General features: G+C 57.5%; 5 protein-coding genes across 5 annotated transcripts; 4 read left to right on the forward strand and 1 right to left on the reverse strand.

Moving 5' to 3' along the window:
- The first annotated feature begins 4,662 nt into the window (after positions 1-4,662).
- THITE_2111834 (uncharacterized protein) lies at positions 4,663-7,160 on the forward strand. Its single transcript, XM_003651425.1, has 6 exons — positions 4,663-5,246; positions 5,323-5,722; positions 5,796-6,413; positions 6,471-6,775; positions 6,839-6,876; positions 6,967-7,160. The coding sequence occupies exons 1-6, from the start codon at positions 4,929-4,931 to the stop codon at positions 6,998-7,000; spliced, it is 1,713 nt and encodes a 570-aa protein (XP_003651473.1). The 5' UTR covers positions 4,663-4,928; the 3' UTR covers positions 7,001-7,160.
- A 1,424-nt stretch (positions 7,161-8,584) lies between these two features.
- Positions 8,585-13,563, forward strand: THITE_2048877 (uncharacterized protein; the record flags this gene model as incomplete). The annotated part of the gene is made up of 3 exons (XM_003651426.1): positions 8,585-11,657; positions 11,723-13,098; positions 13,477-13,563. The coding sequence occupies 3 exons, from the start codon at positions 8,585-8,587 to the stop codon at positions 13,561-13,563; spliced, it is 4,536 nt and encodes a 1,511-aa protein (XP_003651474.1).
- A 1,071-nt stretch (positions 13,564-14,634) lies between these two features.
- THITE_2111836 (uncharacterized protein) lies at positions 14,635-15,601 on the reverse strand. The gene is made up of 3 exons (XM_003651427.1): positions 15,178-15,601; positions 15,022-15,098; positions 14,635-14,937 (listed from the first exon to the last, which is right to left on the reverse strand). The coding sequence occupies exons 1-3, from the start codon at positions 15,540-15,542 to the stop codon at positions 14,672-14,674; spliced, it is 708 nt and encodes a 235-aa protein (XP_003651475.1). The 5' UTR covers positions 15,543-15,601; the 3' UTR covers positions 14,635-14,671.
- Positions 15,602-15,821: 220 nt separating this feature from the next.
- THITE_2111837 (uncharacterized protein) lies at positions 15,822-16,725 on the forward strand. Its single transcript, XM_003651428.1, has one exon. It carries the CDS (start codon positions 16,020-16,022, stop codon positions 16,644-16,646), a length of 627 nt encoding a protein of 208 aa, XP_003651476.1. The 5' UTR covers positions 15,822-16,019; the 3' UTR covers positions 16,647-16,725.
- On the forward strand, positions 16,726-17,686 carry THITE_2111839 (uncharacterized protein). Its single transcript, XM_003651429.1, has 2 exons — positions 16,726-17,333; positions 17,417-17,686. The coding sequence occupies exons 1-2, from the start codon at positions 17,249-17,251 to the stop codon at positions 17,620-17,622; spliced, it is 291 nt and encodes a 96-aa protein (XP_003651477.1). The 5' UTR covers positions 16,726-17,248; the 3' UTR covers positions 17,623-17,686.
- The last annotated feature ends 483 nt before the right edge of the window (positions 17,687-18,169 follow it).

Below are 18,169 nucleotides of genomic sequence, written 5' to 3' on the forward strand. Positions count from 1 at the left end.
CAAGTTGCTCTTCTTGCACCGTGGCCATTTTGACGTCCATGTGGTACATGTGCACTCAGTACAATATGTACGAGGCTTCACAGTAACTTCAGGTAGTTTCACTATGGTTTGGCGGCGACATTCATGCCGGTAGTTACGTGGCGGTGTCTCCTGGTTTTGTTTCCTGCCTTTCGCTCGTTACTTGCTTGTTTTCTTTTTTTGGAAGAAGCCCCCTTGCTCGCTACCTGCTCTTTGGGACCGCCCTACCGAGCTAGTGTACACTACACGACACCATTACGTTACTGCGCATGTACGGAATACACTACATAATGTACATAATAGTCTTCCAGGACCAGGATCTGGGCAATGGGTCGGGAGGGAAGCTGGAAACCTCCAGCCCCGCGACGCGAAAGAAAGTTGGCTAGAAACTGGGCTGTCACACAGGCGTTGTGCTGGAGAAGCTGGGTTGGGCCGGGTTGCCACTCACTTAACACAAGCGAGCAGTGAACGAGAGGCGCCGCGTGGCCAGGGAAGAGGCGGTGGGCCGGTCATGTCAGACATGGACGCTCAGCACACACTCATGGTGGGTCGGGAAGTGGTGACGGAGGGTGCCAGTATCCATGCCTGGGCGGGTGCCGAAACTGGGTTGGAAACTTGGCAATGCGTCTCGCAGTCGTGGAGTCTTGATGAGGAAACGGCAAGGCTCTGTTTCGTTCTTTGGAGTGTATGGAATAGTGTACGGAATACTCCTTAGTGTAAGTGCCCGGTTTTGCGGGGTTGTTTGTGTTCCCGCAGAGAGTCCTGCGGAGAGACAGACATAGCAGAGCCGACGGCAATTGGTGGTTTGCGTTGCGATTTGGTAATAGCACTACGTAGGAAGTGCGAAAAGGGCAGGTCGTCGTCTGACCAGTGCAACCATCGGAGCATCGACCGGTGGAGTTGCTGGCTGTGTAGTGTATGCGTTTACTAAGTAAGACGTCGGCAAATTGTTGGCTAAGGTGTGTTCCTCTGCGTTGGACGTGTTAAAGTTGCTTTGGACTTTGTTTGGATCCATGCCTGCTCGGTCTTGCTTCCGAAACCGCTCACCGGGTCTTCGGCAGACCGCTTACCGGGGTCCACGTCTCGTGACAAGGCGGGCATGTGGCGGGAAGAGCTTGCGAAGGGGCCCCCCTGCTGTGGCTGGTTTTACACAGTAGTGTAGTGTCCACTGATACGTGGACGGAATACTCAAGCCTGCTTGATCGGGAAGCCCAAGATCTTGTCTTCAGAGTTCGAAGGCTGATGGATGGGAACAGCCGATGCCTGTCCCCTCCCCTAACAAGTATCGCCCTGCCAGCTTTTGAGTTGCCGAAAATGAGGGCGCTTGCTGCGAAAAATGGCGGTAACTGCGGGAGGACGGGAGGAAGTTTCTCGTCTATCAAAGTCAAACAAGTTTAACAGAAGACCAACCTAGGTACCTAGGTGCGTATGACGGAGTTCGGCCTCAGAGCTCGAGACTTACACGGGTCACTGGCGAATGGATCGCTCGAGACTGCACACGCCACTTTGAGCCCATTAAACTACGCTTCTTTAAGCCCAGCATGCGCATCCCTTCGACCGCGGCTGCGTGGTTGACCCACCTCGGGCTCAATGACTGCCACATTTCGGCGATTCCGTTGCAGCCAGGGGTTGTGTCGCTGATCGAGGGGGCCGGAGTGACCACTTAGGATGGAGGGGCGGCGCTCCTCACATCCAGAACCCATCTCGACTCTTTGCCTTTTGCTTTTGCCGAGGAGGTGAGGGCGGGAATAAACGAGCTGAAGAGTCGAGGGATCATCGCGGGGGTTTCCAGAGACAATAGCGTGGGGTGACAATGGAAGTAACGAGAAAACGTTCACAACGGCCGACAACCACAGCAACACCTCCTCTCTCGACGATGCGGCCGAAATCGCGATGCAGGGTTCGTTCGTGCCTTGCAGTTGCAGCTTGCGCGGATCGCTGTCCTGAGGAGGGGGAAAACGTTTCCAACGTAATCGGACAGCGCATCGTGAAAAATTCTCCGTCCATGCAGCCCAAGAGCGTGGGGTTAATGTAGCGCACATCCGCACATAGGCCAGCCACACAACCTCCTTGTCAGGGTCGTCGTTAAAGAGGTCCCGCCAAGACTAATTTCGGAGACTGCCGCGTACAAGTAATTACAAATCGCCAAGGGTGAACGGGGCCGCTACGACTTCGAGCAACAGAGCAACATTGACAATAACAAAATCGCAAAGACTCGCAACAACAACTCTACGAAACCTCAACCAAATCGAAAAAAAAAAAGAAAACAAGGATAACCTGTACCCTAACTATAACCCGCATCCTAACCTTAACCTAAACCCTAACTAGCGGGGGGCTGGCGCCGCCCCCCGCACCCCTAGCGAACTAACCCTTGGCGATAGAGCAAACGCCTTGGTGATAGTGCAAACGCCTTGGCGATCGGGGCTACGTAATAACGTTGTAAAAACATTGCCGACAATTGGCCGAAATTAGGCTTGGCGGGACCTCTTTAACGTCGACCCTTGTCAGTCATAGATGTAATTCTGGTTTAGTTATGGGGTAACGTTAGTTGTAATCGGGTCGCACGATAACATTACATGGAGATTGCCAGTCTCACAGAGGCTCTTTTCAGGCCGAGATGCATTGCGCAGCGCGGGTGGTGAGACGTTGGCGAAGTTCCCGTCGTCAGGCCTTTCTGTGCCTGGCCTCCTTCCCGCCCTCATCATCAATTGACGTGGGCGAAGAATGCGAGGGCACCTTGTGTCTCTTTCATCCTCCTCAGAAAGCTGGGTCTGTGTTGTGCATCTGTGATTTGGGCTTGGCACCACGCTGACCCAAATGGGGCACCACCGGCCTGCCCTTTCGGGTTAACTAACAGGCACCAAGTGAATTGTCAACTCCTGTCCGAGTAACTCTTGTACTTCGTTCGATCCGAGTCCCGTCTTGTCGGGCAGGCTGGGCAGGACGCTGATGGCCGTCGGAACGGTCTATGATCAGCTGATCAACAGGAGCACCGTTCACCGGGTCGCCACCCAGAGCAAAAGATCGAGGTGGGGATGGAGGGCTTGTGTCGTAACAATGAAATACACTAGGTGCCTCTCGTTGTTTGGACTGCGTGCAGCTTAATCCGTACTGTGTGTGGAAAGTCGGCTGTGACCCATCGACTTACACGGACTCAATCCCATGACCTTCCCCCGCAGATTGACATCCGAAACAGCCACTCGGCATGCCGCGAAACCAAGATCTGTAGCCCGGCTCGCCAGCCGCAGAACCCGAGTCCTTGTTTCCAAAGCTTCAGGGTGTCGGTTTTCTTGGCTGGGTTCGACGTTTTCCAGAACATCCGAAGACCGAGGTGCCTGACCTGAACCACACTGGAATCCGGTCTTGGGGAAACTTGGAACTCGATGTGGGCTCCTAGGCGCAAGACTGCCTCCGGCGAGCCGTCCTCTTGAGGAGCGCGTGCAGGCCAGTTACTTTGTACACCTAGCGTAGTTAGGACGGCGGGCGACTCTGCACGATGGTCGCGTGGCTTGAGCCCGAACTGGGCGGTCAGACGGTGCGAGATGACCTCCCACCAGCTCGGGGGCTGATTCACCGCACAATCTAATTTGGGGTTGCTTCACAGGGCTAACGGCTGACTTAATACGGCCGCCAGAATAATAACTACTTGGTAAGCTAAATTATGTGGATGACCACCAGAATCGAATTGCATGGGCAAATCCTTTGCTTCTTACAGCCCGGGGCTGCTGGCAACAGAAAATTCATCAGAGCTGCTGCACCAACAGCTCATTTGAGCCCAATTTCCCCCAATTCTGCGTCATCCTCATTGTTGTGTGTGGTAACTACGTGTGAAACGCTCCTGCCATGTCCTTCACAGCCCACCTGTTGAACGCTAACAGCTGGTCGTTCTGGGTCCCTTTCCCCTCCACCGGCGGCCGCTTAAAATATGCCAGATGGGTGCGCTAATTACGCCCGCTTCCGCTTTCTGAAACCACACCCACCCATGCGTACTTCGTCCAGACACAGTCGGGCTTGGATGTTCTCGACTCTCGTGCTCTTGTCCTCGACTGGGCATGTGGGGTGTCCATCGGTATTGTATGCAGTATGAATGGAATAAGTATGTACACACCTAACTTCCTTAGGGATGGATTCCCCCCTGCCGCCACCCACTGGCTCCCCCCTTTTCTGCTCTGATGAATTCCATCCCGCCGGGGCACAAGTGCGCCCCCCCGGAGACGAACCCGACCTCAAAGCCTCACTCAATTCGCCTTCCGTTCGTTTTGTCAAGTGTTTGATTGGGTCGCGTGCTGCTCCACCGGTCCTGCATCCCAGGCCTAAAGTGGAAACTACGAGTCTTCTTATAAAAGAGACGATGCCTACCTCTCCGGTCGTGCTCTGACGACCTACCTCCCGCCGCACCTACTCCATCGGGCGCTCACGAGGTTTCTTGAACTACCTAATGGTAGTTTGATACAAGCTGTATCGCCCACTATGGTCTCGCGGCGCCCGTAGCCTCCAGCTTCCTGATTTTGTTTCTCCTCTCCTCCAGACCCTCTCGGAGCCTCCGATCCTACCTCGGGTGGGTCGACCTTGGAATCAAGCCGTCTCTGTCTCCCTCTCTCGTTGGCGGATGGATTAGCTATTACGGGGTGTCGGCCAAGAGAGAGTGGGTATCCGTCGGCTCAAGTCAGAGCGGTTACTAGCGTTAGTCTGATCGCGAGCTGCCTTGCTGGGATCCCTGGGATCGCCACCGTGCCGTCGCTTTCAGCAGCTCAGCGATCTCTTCCTTCAAGTCCGTGTTCAAGCTTCTGTGCAGCGAAAAGGCGGCCCTGGGCTGAGAGAGCCCCATCACGAACGCTGCACCGTTGCGATTTGCCCAGCCAAGCAGGACACAAGCTTGTGCCGCGCACGTCCTGCGGCTCTTATCCTGCATGTCGGCAACCCGGCTCCTCAGGGCGGGGCGGCCGCTCCGCCGGTCCCTGACCGCTCTCGACAAACCCTGCGCCGCCGGCCGGCAACCTTTCGCCACTTCATCGGCCCGGCGCGCCGGTCCCGGCGCCGGCAGCGGCCAGAGCGCTCGGGCTTCCTCAGCAACTTGGTCCCTGTCGAGTGTCCTCTCTGTTGCCGCAGTGGCCAGCTTCCTGGGATGGAGTGTGTCCGAATTCCAACACCGGGGGTTTCCCGGTGCTTTTCTGCTTGATGGCGCATTCCCGGCATCGCGATATGCGAGCATGCGTGAGATGGAACAGGTATGTTTGGCCGGATGCCGCAGGGCTTGCCGAGCATCCCCGACTGACTGCCGCGGCTTCTGTCGGATAACCACAGGCTCTCCGGGAGATCCGGCAAGAAATCGAGGGCGAAGATATCATCTCTACTGATCCCGACGACCTGCACGCCCATGGATATTCGGAGTGGTCAACCACGAACCCAGAAGGGTTGCCTGTTGCAGTGGCCTATCCACGCTCAACGGAGCAAGTGTCCACCATCGCGCGCATTTGCCACAAGTACCGCGTGCCGATCATCCCCTACTCGGGCGGCTCGAGTCTCGAGGGGAACTTCTCGGCGCCCTTCGGCGGCATCAGCGTCGACTTTGCCTACATGGACAAGATAGTTCAGTTGAACAAGGACGACATGGACGTTGTGGTGCAACCGAGCATCGGTTGGCAGGACCTCAACGAGCAGCTCGCCAAGATGGGCAGTGGCCTGTTCTTCCCCATTGACCCTGGTGCGTGCAGCCCATGGGACCTCGCAAGGTGCCCGGTATATCGCACAAGTCCCACGCTGACATCCGTCGTTAGGCCCGAGTGCCAAGATTGGCGGTATGATCGGAACCAACTGCTCGGGTACTAACGCGGTCAAGTACGGAACGATGAAGGACTGGGTCATCAACCTGACGGTCGTTCTGGCCGACGGCACCGTCATCAAGACGAGACGGCGGCCTCGCAAGTCTTCAGCCGGCTACAATCTCAACGGCCTATTTGTTGGTTCCGAAGGCACCCTGGGGCTGGTGACGGAGGCGACGCTCAAACTCGCCGTCATCCCGGAGGAGGTCTCCGTGGCCGTTGTGACGTTCCCCTCAATTCGGGACGCTGCGGCTGCTGCCACCGAGGTGATGCAGAGGGGCATTCCCGTGGCGGCGATGGAGATCATGGATGAGGTCCAGATGAAGGTTGTCAACATGGGAGGCGCAACTGCACCGAGGGTCTGGAAGGAGATGCCGACACTCTTTTTCAAGTTCTCAGGCACCAAAGCTGGCGTGAAAGAGCAGATCCGCCTCGTGCAAAAGATCACCAAGGCCAACAAGGGGAGCAACTTTGAGTTTGCCAAGGACGAGAGGGAACAAAAGCTTCTTTGGTCCGCCCGAAAAGAGTCTCTCTGGTCCATGCTCGCCTTGCGCAAGGAGGGGGAAGAAGTTTGTTAGTGTTCCTCATGCCAACATGCATTTGCACGGACGCAGTTAACCGATTAAACAGGGAGTACCGATGTGGCAGTGCCTTTCAGCAGGCTAGCCGACATCATTGAGGTTAGCAAGAAAGAGATGGACGACCTGGGCCTGTTTGCCAGCATCCTCGGCCACATTGGGGACGGCAACTTCCACGAGAGCATCATCTACAACGGACGGGACAAGGCTGAGAGGGACAGGGTCGAAGCATGTGTGAAGAACATGGTTAAGAGGGCGCTGGAGATGGAGGGCACCTGCACTGGCGAGCATTCGATCGGCTGGGGCAAGAAGGAGTCACTTGTCTGGGAGGTTGGACACGATACGTTGGGAGTCATGGTCAGTCGCACAAGAGAAGTCCAAACATTGGTATTTGATTGCAAGCTGCTGACATTTCTGCAGAAAGCTATCAAGTCTGCATTGGATCCACACTGGATAATGTTGGTGGCCGATTCACTCCCCCTTCTTCCCCTCCCCTCCCCCTACTCGGATGACGTGTCAAAAGTGGTTGGCTAATACGGAATATCTAGGAATCCCGGCAAGATCTTTGATCGGCAAGGATGAAGGGACAACAGGGCGGGCCCTGGCATTCAGGGCAGCAACACAACTCTGCATGAGAGCATCTACACAGCATCGGGCAACCACATATGGAGCATCATGGCAACAGCATCACTGGCGAGCATGTGGGATGGGCATGGAGCGTGCATGGCCGAGCGAGCGACCCCGGACGAGGCCAAGCAGCAACAACGAAACATCAGAGGACGGGGGCCAGCAATCTCGGTCTTTCACTTGGGTCGTGATCATTCACTGCTACTAATTCTAGGGGTACTTGCACTGCATTGGTTGGTTGGGAGCCCACGTTCTAGGATTATTCGGCTTGGAAATGCTCGCTGCTGGTTTATATCGAACAAAACGTTATGCTGGCTTATATCGAACAAAACATTACGTTGGACAATGCAAAGAAGGAGGTGTGCAACTTCCACCCAATGCCCATGTGTTGTATCGCTGCATGAGATAGTGACCATGAGGACAGGCGAGTATTTGGGTGGTCCAAGACACCTTTCCGGTACTCTCAATATGAGCCGTTCGGAGGCTCAATGTTCCCTGCGAGAAAGCTACCAAGGCTCAGTCTGGGTTCCAACCCAACAAGCAAGCTGAGTGAAGTGAACGCCTCGAAAGCTGCAGCGCTTCTGGGCTAGAAGATCCAAGCAGTTTCGGCAACTGTAGACTCTGGTCAAGAGGCTCCCGTCAATCAGCATTGCTCGAAGACAGGAACAGTCCCGGAGAGCAGAGCGCCGCACTTTCCTGTTTGCCTATGCAACAGACCAGTGCTCGGCCAGTACGCAAACAAGCATTCAACCTTACCTGCGCTGCGGTCAACCTTAACCCAACCAAGCATTGCAACGCTTAACGCTCTCCTCAGAGCAGGGCCAGAAAAGAATTCAGGTTTGGTAATTCAGTCCACCTACTCTCCCCTCCCTCCCATGGTTCAATACCGCTCGGTCGATCGGTTTGACAATTCCTCTCCTCTTTCCAGATACAGCGGGAAAATTTGGACTAGAACCGCCGACCAGCTTCAATGAGTTCCGTCACGGCGCTTGCTTACCACACAGCCAACAGAGATCTCACCTTGGCGGTTCACTTCACCGCGGCATTCAACTTCTGCCTAGAGAGAACCGCTGCCATTAGCTCCTTCCTTCCCGGCGAAGTTCTCCCCGCTTCATCGTTCAAGAAGGCGATTTCTTGCACTCCACGGGGTTCCAACGTTCCTCCTCTGCCTGATGCCTGTTTAAGCTCGAAACACTTTCCCCATCTCCAGCATCATTGCCGGTTTCGTAGCCGGCTGGGGCTCTATCACCGGGTGCGCAATTCATTCCTGAAAAGCCGCCTTGCCTCCATCTTCTCTCAACCTACCTGCATCCCTTTCACCATCTGCTCGCTGGCACGGATCAGGTTTTCTTTTGCGGCCCCTCATCTTTCCTTTCCTAACAGGCTCCATTGCCGGTCCTTAACCCCTCTCACATCCCATAGCCAACACCCAACCCGGGCTGTCGCCGGTACATCGGTCAGCTGGGCCGCCGACTCCAAGCTCCACAAAGCATTTCCAGCTTGCTCTCTCAGAAATTTTCATCTTGTGCCTCGGAGACAATGACAGAGCCTTTTGGTGGGAACTACCAGCAGCTCCTACTGAAAGGCGCAGAGAATGGGCGCCTCAAGGCGCACCTCCAGAGAACCGATGCCCGCCCTGCGTCCGGAGATCGAAGCCGAAACGGCGGCACAGTCCCCCTACGTCGAGAACCCGGGCCGGCTCCGCGGCCATTCAGACAGGTACCGAGTGGTGCTCCCCCCTCCAGGATCAACAACCCCCAAGGGTCTCGCTCGTTCTTCGCATCACAGCCGGCAGCCGTTGTTCCACCAGCATGGAGCACCCAAAAGAGCGCTACTGTGATCATCAGGGGCGTGCCCCCGAAGGCCACGCCGTGGGACATCAGACAGTTCTTTGAGCAATTCGGCAAGGTTGTGTGGGTTGAGCTTGACGATGTCTCGAGGGGCGGCGTGCGATCTGCCAAGGTCCGCTTTGAACCTCCTCCGACCGACCTGAGCTTCTTCCAACAAGGCGAATGTCGACTCGGTATTGGAGGAACCGTGTCCCGAACTCGTGTTGAGTTCCCGAAGCAATACCCCGATGAGCCCATGCTGACAACACCCCTTGGGAACTCGTGCCCGGCTTTGCTGGTTCTCAAGCCCAACAAGCTGACCTTCGGTCTCCTGACCCAGCCCACCACCTTCATGCGCAAGAAAGAAGTCTTGGGACTGAGCGGCGAGTTCGAACTGAAGTTCACGGCCGATTTTAGACGAAAGCGGCTGGTAATCCATTTCCCGCTCCTCGTCCATTGTGAGCAGCAGTGCTACCGCATCGATATTAAGTTCTCCATCATCCGAAGCATCCATCGGATCACCACCGGCAAGGAACGCTCAGCCCTGGTTATCTCCGTTGTTGATCCTCCGCTGGTCCGCAGGAAACACATGGACCCAGATGGGCACGCCTGGGCCGACCGGTTGGTCTGGGGAGAAGACGAGCTCTGGCAGAGAGCCGTGGAAATCAAACTCCAGTCCCAGAACCCCAGAGCCAAGGCGGTGTCGCTTGATGAAGAGCCAAACATTATCGACCTTGGCCGTTGGACCACCTACTGGATTGATCTAGATCAGCCCGCGGAGGAGATGTGGTCGGCGATCCAGACGCACCTCCACGACTGGAATATCCATACGCATCTCGACGCCAGCTTCGCTCAAGTCGAAAGCAAGAGTGCAAAGCTCTGGGAGCTGTTGGACGATCCGCCTGCTGGAGCGTCGACCGAAACAGCCTCTCCGTGGAATAACGACCTGGCGCTCCTCTCCCCCACGGGAAAGATCTCCCTGCCCTTTGATGTCCGATACCAATTGGAAGTCTGTATCTCGCATGAGATTCTGTGCGAGTACAATATTCAGCGCGACTTCCTCGAGAAGCTGCTTGAGCTCGGTCCCAACCGAGCCCGACTGATCCTTGAGTACGCTGCGGACAAGGGAGAGACCATCTACAACCCCTTGGAGCTGCTCAAGGATCCAGGCGCCTTGACCTACTATCCGACCACCCTTCACATCCCCGACTATTGCGCCCTGGTTCGCAAGGTGATCGTCACTCCGACGCGAATCTACTTCAACACCCCCACCGTCGAGACCACCAACCGCATCGTCCGCCGCTACAAGCAGGTCCAGGACCACTTCATCCGCGTCCAGTTCACTGACGAGTTGTTGGAGGGACGTATCAGGGCCTGTGAAGTCGATCGAGATGACGAACTCTACACGCGCGTGTACCGGGTCATGATGCAGGGGATTCGCATGGGCAGGTGGCACTGGAAGTTTCTCGCCTTCGGGAACTCGCAAATCCGAGAGAACGGGGCTTTCTTTTTCTGCCAGGCGGAAGGCTACCCGGACATCACCTGCGATACGATACGCCAGTGGATGGGGAACTTCAGCCACATCTCTACCGTAGCCAAACTCGCTGCCCGCCTGGGTCAGTGCTTCTCGACTACGCGCCTCCTGCGATGCATCTCGTCTCCCTGGATAGTCAAGATCCCGGACGTGGAGAAGGGCGGCTTCTGCTTCACCGACGGGGTCGGGAAAATCTCCATGGTCCTGGCCTCCCTTGTATCCCAGGACTGGAAGATCTATCCTCCCCCGTCGGCATTTCAGTTCCGCATGGGCGGCTGCAAGGGCGTGCTGGTGACTTGGCCTGACGCCAAAGGCATGGAAGTCCACATCCGGCCGTCTCAGGAGAAGTTTTCCGCCGAGTACAACGGCTTGGAGATCATCCGGTGTTCACAGTTCTCGTGCGCAACACTGAACAGACAGACCATTTTGATCCTATCGTGCCTTGGGGTCCCCGACGACGTCTTTACTAGCATGATGGACGAGCAAATTTCCAATTACGATGCCGCCATGACAGACAAGGACAAGGCTGTCGAGCTGCTCAGCTCCTATGTGGACGAGAACATGACGAGCACCACCATCGCGAGGATGGTGTTGAACGGTTTCATGCATACGCAAGAGCCTTTTGTCCGAACCCTCCTTCAACTCTGGAGATCATGGTCCATCAAAGGTCTTAAAGAGAAAGCACGACTTATCGTGGACCAGGGCGCTTTTGTGCTTGGCTGCGTGGATGAGACGGGGTCTCTCAGAGGCCACTCAAAGGCCACCGAAGGCCGCAAGAAGATTGCGCAGCATCATCTGCCGCAGATCTTCCTGCAAGTTCCCGATCCCAGAGATCGAGGCGCTTACAAGGTCATCACTGGCCTCTGCCTTGTTGGGCGGAATCCCTCACTGCACCCCGGCGACATCCGCGTGGTAGAGGCCGTGGACCTCCCCCAGCTGCGGCACCTTCGAGATGTCGTGGTCTTCCCGCTCAGTGGGGACAGGGACATACCGAGCATGTGTTCAGGTGGCGACCTGGATGGAGACGACTTCTTCGTGATTTGGGACCCGAAACTGATCCCGCCCGAATGGAGCCATCCGCCCATGAACTATAGCGCGCCCAAGTCGCTGACCGAACCGAGAGCGTCGACGGCTAAGAGCTTAGCAACTTTCTTCGTTCTGTTCATGAAGAACGACAGGCTGCCGCTGATCGCACATGCCCACCTCGCCACGGCCGACTACGAAGTCGAGGGCGCGAAGCACCGGAAATGTAAGACTATAGCGTATCTCCACCTTTCCCCTCGCTTTCAATAGAAACTGATTACGCTGTGACAGGTCTTCAACTCGCTGAATTGCATTCAACCGCGGTCGACTACGTCAAGACGGGCGTTCCCGCCGAGTGGAACAAGAAGCTTGATCCCCGCAAGTACCCCCATTTCATGGAGAAGCCCAAGAGCAAGTCCTACCACTCGACTAGCGTCTTGGGCAAGCTCTACGACATGGTGGACAGGGTAGTGTTTGACAACAGTGACAATTACAAGCTGCCGTTCGACGACCGCATTCTCTCGCGGTTCCACCCGCTAGGTAGCAATATTCTCAAGGAGGCCCGAAAGATCAAGACCCAGTACGACATCGCCATGCGCAGGATCATGGGCCAGCTCGAGATCCGGACCGAGTTCGAGGTCTGGACGGCCTTTGTACTGTCCAAGCCCAGGGTCGGCACCGACTACAAGGTGCAGGAAAAGGTCGGCCGCGAGGCAGCCGGCCTCAAGAAGCAGTTCCGAGATCTGTGTCTGAAGGTAGCAGAGGAGCATCACTTCGACCGCCTAGAATTTGCTGCCGCCATGTACCGCGTTACGTGGGAGGAGACACGCATCGCGCTCTACGAAGCCCGCCAGCCGCACGTGCTTCCCGACGGGACGGTAGGCTTGCGGCGGATCTCGGCGCGCTCCATGCCGCTGATCAGCTTCCCGTGGCTGTTTCCGAACGAGCTGGGCCGCATTGCCATTGGCGCCGAGAGGCTGTCTAGTCTGAACGACTTTGTGGCCCGCCCGGCGGCATCGGCCAAACAACCAAAACTCAAAGGCAGCTGCGGAATATCGCAGCCGTCGGATGCGGAGGTTGACCTGGCGGCGATGGAATACACACGCACGAGTGACGGGCAGTTCATTCACCGCGGGGAGATCCTGCATTTATTCCGGCACGATGATGAGAGGGAGGAGGACTTTGACTGTGGTGATGGCGTAGTGGGTTCTGGCTCACCGCCTGACTCGGACTCTGAGGAGGCATCAGAGAAGAAGTTTTCTGAGGACTTACCGACGAACGGGAAGCATCGTAACGACTTTCCGGTTCTTGTGGACGCGGGCACAGTCTTGGACTGCGAAGACAGCACCGCCGCCTCTTCTTCGTCTACCACATCTGCTGCCCAGGAGATGACTGTCAACAAGCAATGGGCTTTGCCTCTGAAAACGGTCGTAAAGGGCGGCGACTCCCCCGTCCCTGACCTCCTGTCGTCGGACACAGATACACAGTCCGAATGGTCCCCATGCCTCACCCCGGACCGGATTGCCGCCCAGCAGCTGGATTCGCAGACAGAGACAACCAATCAGCAAGAGAAAACCACCGAAGAGGCTCAATCAACGGCAGGCGTTGGAAAGGACGACGCCGAGCCTCAGGAGGAAGCGCCCTTCCAGCGTGAGTCGGGCAAGAAAGTAATCACGGCTCATGCCCAAACAAGCCGGTACCAAGCCCTCTCTGCCCTTGCACCGCAAGCCGAAGCGACGGAGTTCCCGCCGCTTGAATACATCCGCCTGCCAACTACCTTCAGCAGTACCTATACCTCCGCGAGCTCTCTCAATCACAAGCCGGCGCTCTACAAACCGTGGGGCCGCTCACCAGCCGTATGGGGCTCTTCTACGCTTAGCCAGAACCCGAGTCAGAGCCTCCGCCACAGCCACAGCCACAGCCACGGTGACGGTGACGGTGGTGGTGACGGTGGTGGTCAGATCCAGAATCGTACAGGCTCTTCACTGACACCTGCTGCCAGTGGCAAAGAGGAAGAGAGTAAGGACGAAGCTGGGACAATTGAGTCGGGCGAGGAAGCGGAGTACGAAGAGGAGGTCGTCGAGATTGAGACCGAGACGGCGCTGGAGCGGGCGGCTGCGCGGTTTGCGTGATGGCGGGCAATTTTGCGGTGAGACGGGGGGTGTTTCGGGGTTTGGGGGTTGGTGGTTGAGGGGGTTGAAGGGGTGGTTGCTGGGGATGGTTCTCCGCGGATAAGACACTGATATTGGGACGGGGGTTACAACGATATGGCAGCAGTACGGGTGGGTTGGATGTTTGACTATTGTGAACATAGCATGGCGAGAGACGGGACGGGGGCGGGGGAGCAGGGTGGGCGTGATTCTGCGGTGGGTGGGCATGGCGAGGAGAGTCGTCTTGCCCATTCCTTCCTTCAGTCACTCGCACGGAGTTGAGATCTGCGATGGAGGAGCGATCTGCTGGGAATTCGGCTGCATCTTTGTGCATTGGATTCAGCATGGCACGGCACGGCAGAGCACGTTGCATCTGGGAGGCTAGCAACCAGACAGCTACGATAGGCCGCACGGCGAACTGAATCCCACCGATGAGTTTCTACCTCGTCCTTGCAGTTTGCCCCAGTCATAGGAACGGACGAGCGTCGCGCCTTGGTGCCTTCTCAGCCAGAAATGTTTGTTCTCGCCCCTTGGGGACGCGGATTCCTTTAACGGGGTCTCTTCCCCAGTCCTTGTCAGAAGAATCGTGGCGGCGGCCGCCGTTCATCACCTCCTTACGCACAAATCCGTCCTGATAACCCACTTCTCCCCGGCGGTCACCTCCCTCGCTTCGTGCTGCCAACATGCGCGTCAGTAGGTCGACATCCTCTCCAAACAAGCCTGCATCCCCATCCCCATCCCCATCCCATCCCCGTCCATAGCCCCATTCAGTGCCTCTCAGAACAAGAGGCAAGGCAAGGGCAGGAGGAGCGGGGAGGGAGGGAACAGCGTTTCTGCCAATTAATAGAATCCAAGGAAGAAGAAAACTCAAGATAGACCCAAGGAAAATGGAAAAACTCACCAGCATGCAGTCGTGGCCGTGCTTGTGCAGCAGCAGCATGCCCGTCTCGGGCGACACGGCGATCGCCTCGGCGGCGGAGCGCCGGTCGTGCGGGTAGAAGACTGTTTCGCCGCCGATGCTGGAGGGTGCGGACGAGCGGTGCCCCCCCGTGCCCCCGGCAGGGGCGAGGGGCGGGGTGAGTTTGGTTAGTTATGTTGCTCCCTTCCTCAATGGTCTGAGAAAGGGGGGAAAATGGTGGCCTGGTTGTGGGTGTTGTCCAGTGATGATGGGGTTTCTCCTCAGGGGCGGGAAAGGAGGTGGGAGCTGGTCTGGTGCAGTGTGGTGTGGTGTGACCGGGGATAGGACGTACCAGCCGTCGGCTGAGGATGTCAGATAGAGGAGCAAAGTCCAGGTTGTTCGCGCGGGCAGCGCTGGGCCCGTCTCAGGTTTGAGGGTGACGTTGTTCGAGTCGTCGTCTGGTGGGCAGCTTTAGGTTGGTCCTCACGGCCAGGAACGGTTCTCCCAGGCGATGTAACAGACGCGCGTGGCTGGACACGTACAGTGTGCGTCAAAGAACTGGCCTGGGGAATAGCGGTAGATTCTTATGTTGGGATTGAGCCCTACGACTTCCCCGCCCCTTTGCAATAGCTCCACCCTCAGCGTCTGTACTTTGGTTTACCCGTAACGTTGAGAAGTAGATAACAGGCTGAACCAACCACAGACGAGCCACGTCCTTGCTGAGAAGCGCCTCCTTCAGCCCCGTCTCCGTCCACAGCCGGTGGGCAAACCGGGCGTCGTCGATCTGGTAGCGGTCATTCACCCTCAGCGCCTCGCCGCGCTTGGGCTTGCCGGGGGTCGTGACGAGCGGAAGCTCGCGGAGAAAGGAAACATAATCCTTGCAGAGCGAGCGCGGGAAAAAGGACCTGAGGACGACCACTTTGTCTTGAACCAGTGACTCCAATGCCAGGTCTACCACCGGCAGCGCAGGTTTGAACGGCGGCCAGGACGGAGGTACCGCTGCAGGCGCCGCAGATGCGGTCGCGGGCGGCCCCGGTGCCTTTGAGCGCTTGTCCTTGGCCATTACTGAGCTAGGGTCAGGCGAGATAGATATCTGGGTTCGGTGAATCGACGTCTGAGATTGAACGAAGCCAGAGCAGGGAGACAGGACTTCCAAATTCAGCAATGGATGCAAGTCGATGGGGAAGGGGCGCTGTGGTGGGGCAGACGGGCCCCTGTTGCGCCAAGGCCCGCTCCCCTAGCGATCCCCGCAGTAACTGCTGTATCCGTATTCCGTACACTAAAGTTGGGGTTAGCGTCCCGCAATGGACCCACCCGACAGTTGCTTGGCGAAAGCTTCTTCGAGGCGTCACAGCCCTGAGTCCAGCAACGCCGGCCTCCATCGGGTTCCTCCGACCTCAACCCTTTCCGTCGAGCCTTGTCACGCACCAGCTGCCAGCGCACCTTCGTTGACGGAACGCCTGCTGTGTACGGACGTAGGCTGCCTTTCCTTCTCTCATTCCTTTTGCCGTTCGTTGCCCCGCCCCGGCCCCCGGTCGCAATGGTTTCGCTCTCGTGGCTGTTCGGCTCTTCCAAGCCAGCAAGTGATGGTGACAACAACAGCACCAAACAAACTCCAGCAATAGCACAGACACAAGCGCTACCACCGCCGCCGGAACCAACGCCCGCACCGCCATCTACCACGCTACCCCAAGAGCCTCCCCCTGAACCCAACCACTTCTTCTCGAAGCGCTCGCTCCGGCAGCTCGGCCTGTTCTTCGGCGGCGCCGGCTTCTTCTACTGGTCGCTGCTGCTCTCGCGGCGCGCCATCACGCGGCACCAGCTCGCCGCGCAGCTCAAGTTCTACCAGCCGAACCAGTTCGGCGGGCGGGCGCAGCTCGGGTCGCCCGGCCGGCGCGACCCGCTCGTCGCCGTCGAGGCGCTCAACCTGGCCACGCTCAACACCATCAGCTTCGCCATCATGGCCGCCGGCGGCGTGTCCTGGGCCTTCGACATCTCGACCATGGACGACCTGCGCCGCATCACGCGCCGCTCCCTCGAGGCCGCCGCGGGCGGCACGATCGACGAGGCCGCCGAGCAGGAGGTGGCCGCCTGGTTTGCGAAGACGCTGGGGATTGTGGAGAAGGAGAAGGAGAAGGGGCAGTTTGAGGGGAACGGGAAGCGTTGAGGCTGTTGGGAGTTGGGTTCTGAAGGGATGTACAGTCCTCGCTGGTAATGGCTCACCAGGCCGCTGTTACCGATGGGGATGGCAGACGGGAGGATCCGTAAGGTCTACGGTATGGATGCGTTGGTTCATACCACGGCAGGCAGCGTGGGCTGTAAGATATGATATCTGGCTTCTGGGCATATTTGGAGGGTTGGCGTTGCGGGACTGTGGGAATATTCAACCAACGCCGGCCGGACGCGGCTGGCCATTTGACTGCTGACCCAGTCAGTGGAGTGAGCGTGGAACCGGAGCGCGGGGTCGGAGCAGTGCCGGATCTTGGTTTCGGCCTCGCGCAACAACAATGCATTGTTAAAGCCATCTTGAAGCCGCTGCCCCGTCTCGCGGAAGCGCTAGCAGAATCCCGGGCCGCATGCCCCGCAGCGGCCCCGCGACCCCGCCGGAGTGTCTACACAGTATTTCCGGGTCTGGTCCGCTGCACCGGTCACCGGCCGCACCGGCCGAACTCTTCATTCACCGCGATACTCAACGAGTGCAAAACAACACACAACTTAGAGAAGATTCATTGGGCAACGCTCATCCCCCAGAGCAGCCAACCAAACACAATGAAGTCCCAACAGGAAGTCGAAGCCGATGTCCGTTCCTGGGGCTTCAGCCACGTCTTCACCTGGTCCGACGCCCCCAATGCTTGTAAGTGGCAACCCCCTATGACCCTGAACGCCTCCCTGTCTTGTCCCATCGCTAACGGAACCAACCCGTCGAACCCTCGAAAGACTACCCTCCGCACAGCCACGCCGGCCTCACCACCCACGTGATCCTGCGCGGCCAGCTCACCATCGCCTACCCGCAGGACGGCGACGAGGAGCAGCGGGGAAAGAAGACGACGCACGGTGTCGGAGAGCGCATTGATGTGGATGCCGGGCGTGTGCACGAGGTCTGGATTGGCAGCGAGGGTTGTACCTATGTGATCGGAGAGTGATGCCACTTCGTATTCTGATCGTTCAGCGCAAATCGTCGTAGAGACGGAAGTCAAAGAGATACTTGAAGCAATGTGAGTCGGGGTTGCAACTCTGAAGAAGGTCTGGACACGAGTCCTCCTTTCCTGGCTCATCCTGCCCGAGCAACAAGGGCAATGTATGATGCAATTCCGAGGCGAGACACGGCCGTTGTTCTCACCATCACACCCGGTCCTGGCCACTGAGCAGACAGATTGTAGACACTCCCCGGAACGACGGCGGCAGCATGCCGCTGTCCCACCGCCGCGATTCGGCCCCGGAATTCCGGCTCACGGAGAGAAACCTGGAAGAACGCGTCTACTGCGTTGACTGCTACCGTAGCAAAAACTTTAAAAGAAGGATGATACTCGCCGCCAAACAGAGCAGAAAGCCGCGAGTGCTTTCCCTCCTCCTCCTCCTGCAAGGGGACGTTCCAACCATGTAGCAGAGACAGCCGTTTTGTCTGGTTTTGTCTTCGCCTGGTCCAACCGGCACGATCGGTCTCCTCAACTCGCGCCGGCTAAAAAGGCA

This window comes from Thermothielavioides terrestris, chromosome 2, assembly GCF_000226115.1.
Source record: "Thermothielavioides terrestris NRRL 8126 chromosome 2, complete sequence".
Lineage (NCBI taxonomy): Eukaryota > Fungi > Ascomycota > Sordariomycetes > Sordariales > Chaetomiaceae > Thermothielavioides > Thermothielavioides terrestris.

What these genes read in the sequence shown, in the direction of transcription:
- THITE_2111834 (XM_003651425.1), top strand. Translation starts at nt 4,929, where the DNA reads ATGTCGGCAACCCGGCTCCTCAGGGCGGGGCGGCCGCTCCGCCGGTCC. An exon ending in GTTCTTCCCCATTGACCCTG is followed by an intron (nt 5,723 to 5,795) that starts GTGCGTGCAGCC and finishes ATCCGTCGTTAG; the next exon opens with GCCCGAGTGCCAAGATTGGC. An exon ending in TTGGATCCACACTGGATAAT is followed by an intron (nt 6,877 to 6,966) that starts GTTGGTGGCCGA and finishes CGGAATATCTAG; the next exon opens with GAATCCCGGCAAGATCTTTG.
- THITE_2111836 (XM_003651427.1), bottom strand. Translation starts at nt 15,542, where the DNA reads ATGGCCAAGGACAAGCGCTCAAAGGCACCGGGGCCGCCCGCGACCGCA. An exon ending in AAGGACGTGGCTCGTCTGTG is followed by an intron (nt 15,099 to 15,177) that starts GTTGGTTCAGCC and finishes GCTATTGCAAAG; the next exon opens with GGGCGGGGAAGTCGTAGGGC. An exon ending in CCAGTTCTTTGACGCACACT is followed by an intron (nt 14,938 to 15,021) that starts GTACGTGTCCAG and finishes GCTGCCCACCAG; the next exon opens with ACGACGACTCGAACAACGTC.
- THITE_2111837 (XM_003651428.1), top strand. Translation starts at nt 16,020, where the DNA reads ATGGTTTCGCTCTCGTGGCTGTTCGGCTCTTCCAAGCCAGCAAGTGAT.
- THITE_2111839 (XM_003651429.1), top strand. Translation starts at nt 17,249, where the DNA reads ATGAAGTCCCAACAGGAAGTCGAAGCCGATGTCCGTTCCTGGGGCTTC. An exon ending in GTCCGACGCCCCCAATGCTT is followed by an intron (nt 17,334 to 17,416) that starts GTAAGTGGCAAC and finishes AACCCTCGAAAG; the next exon opens with ACTACCCTCCGCACAGCCAC.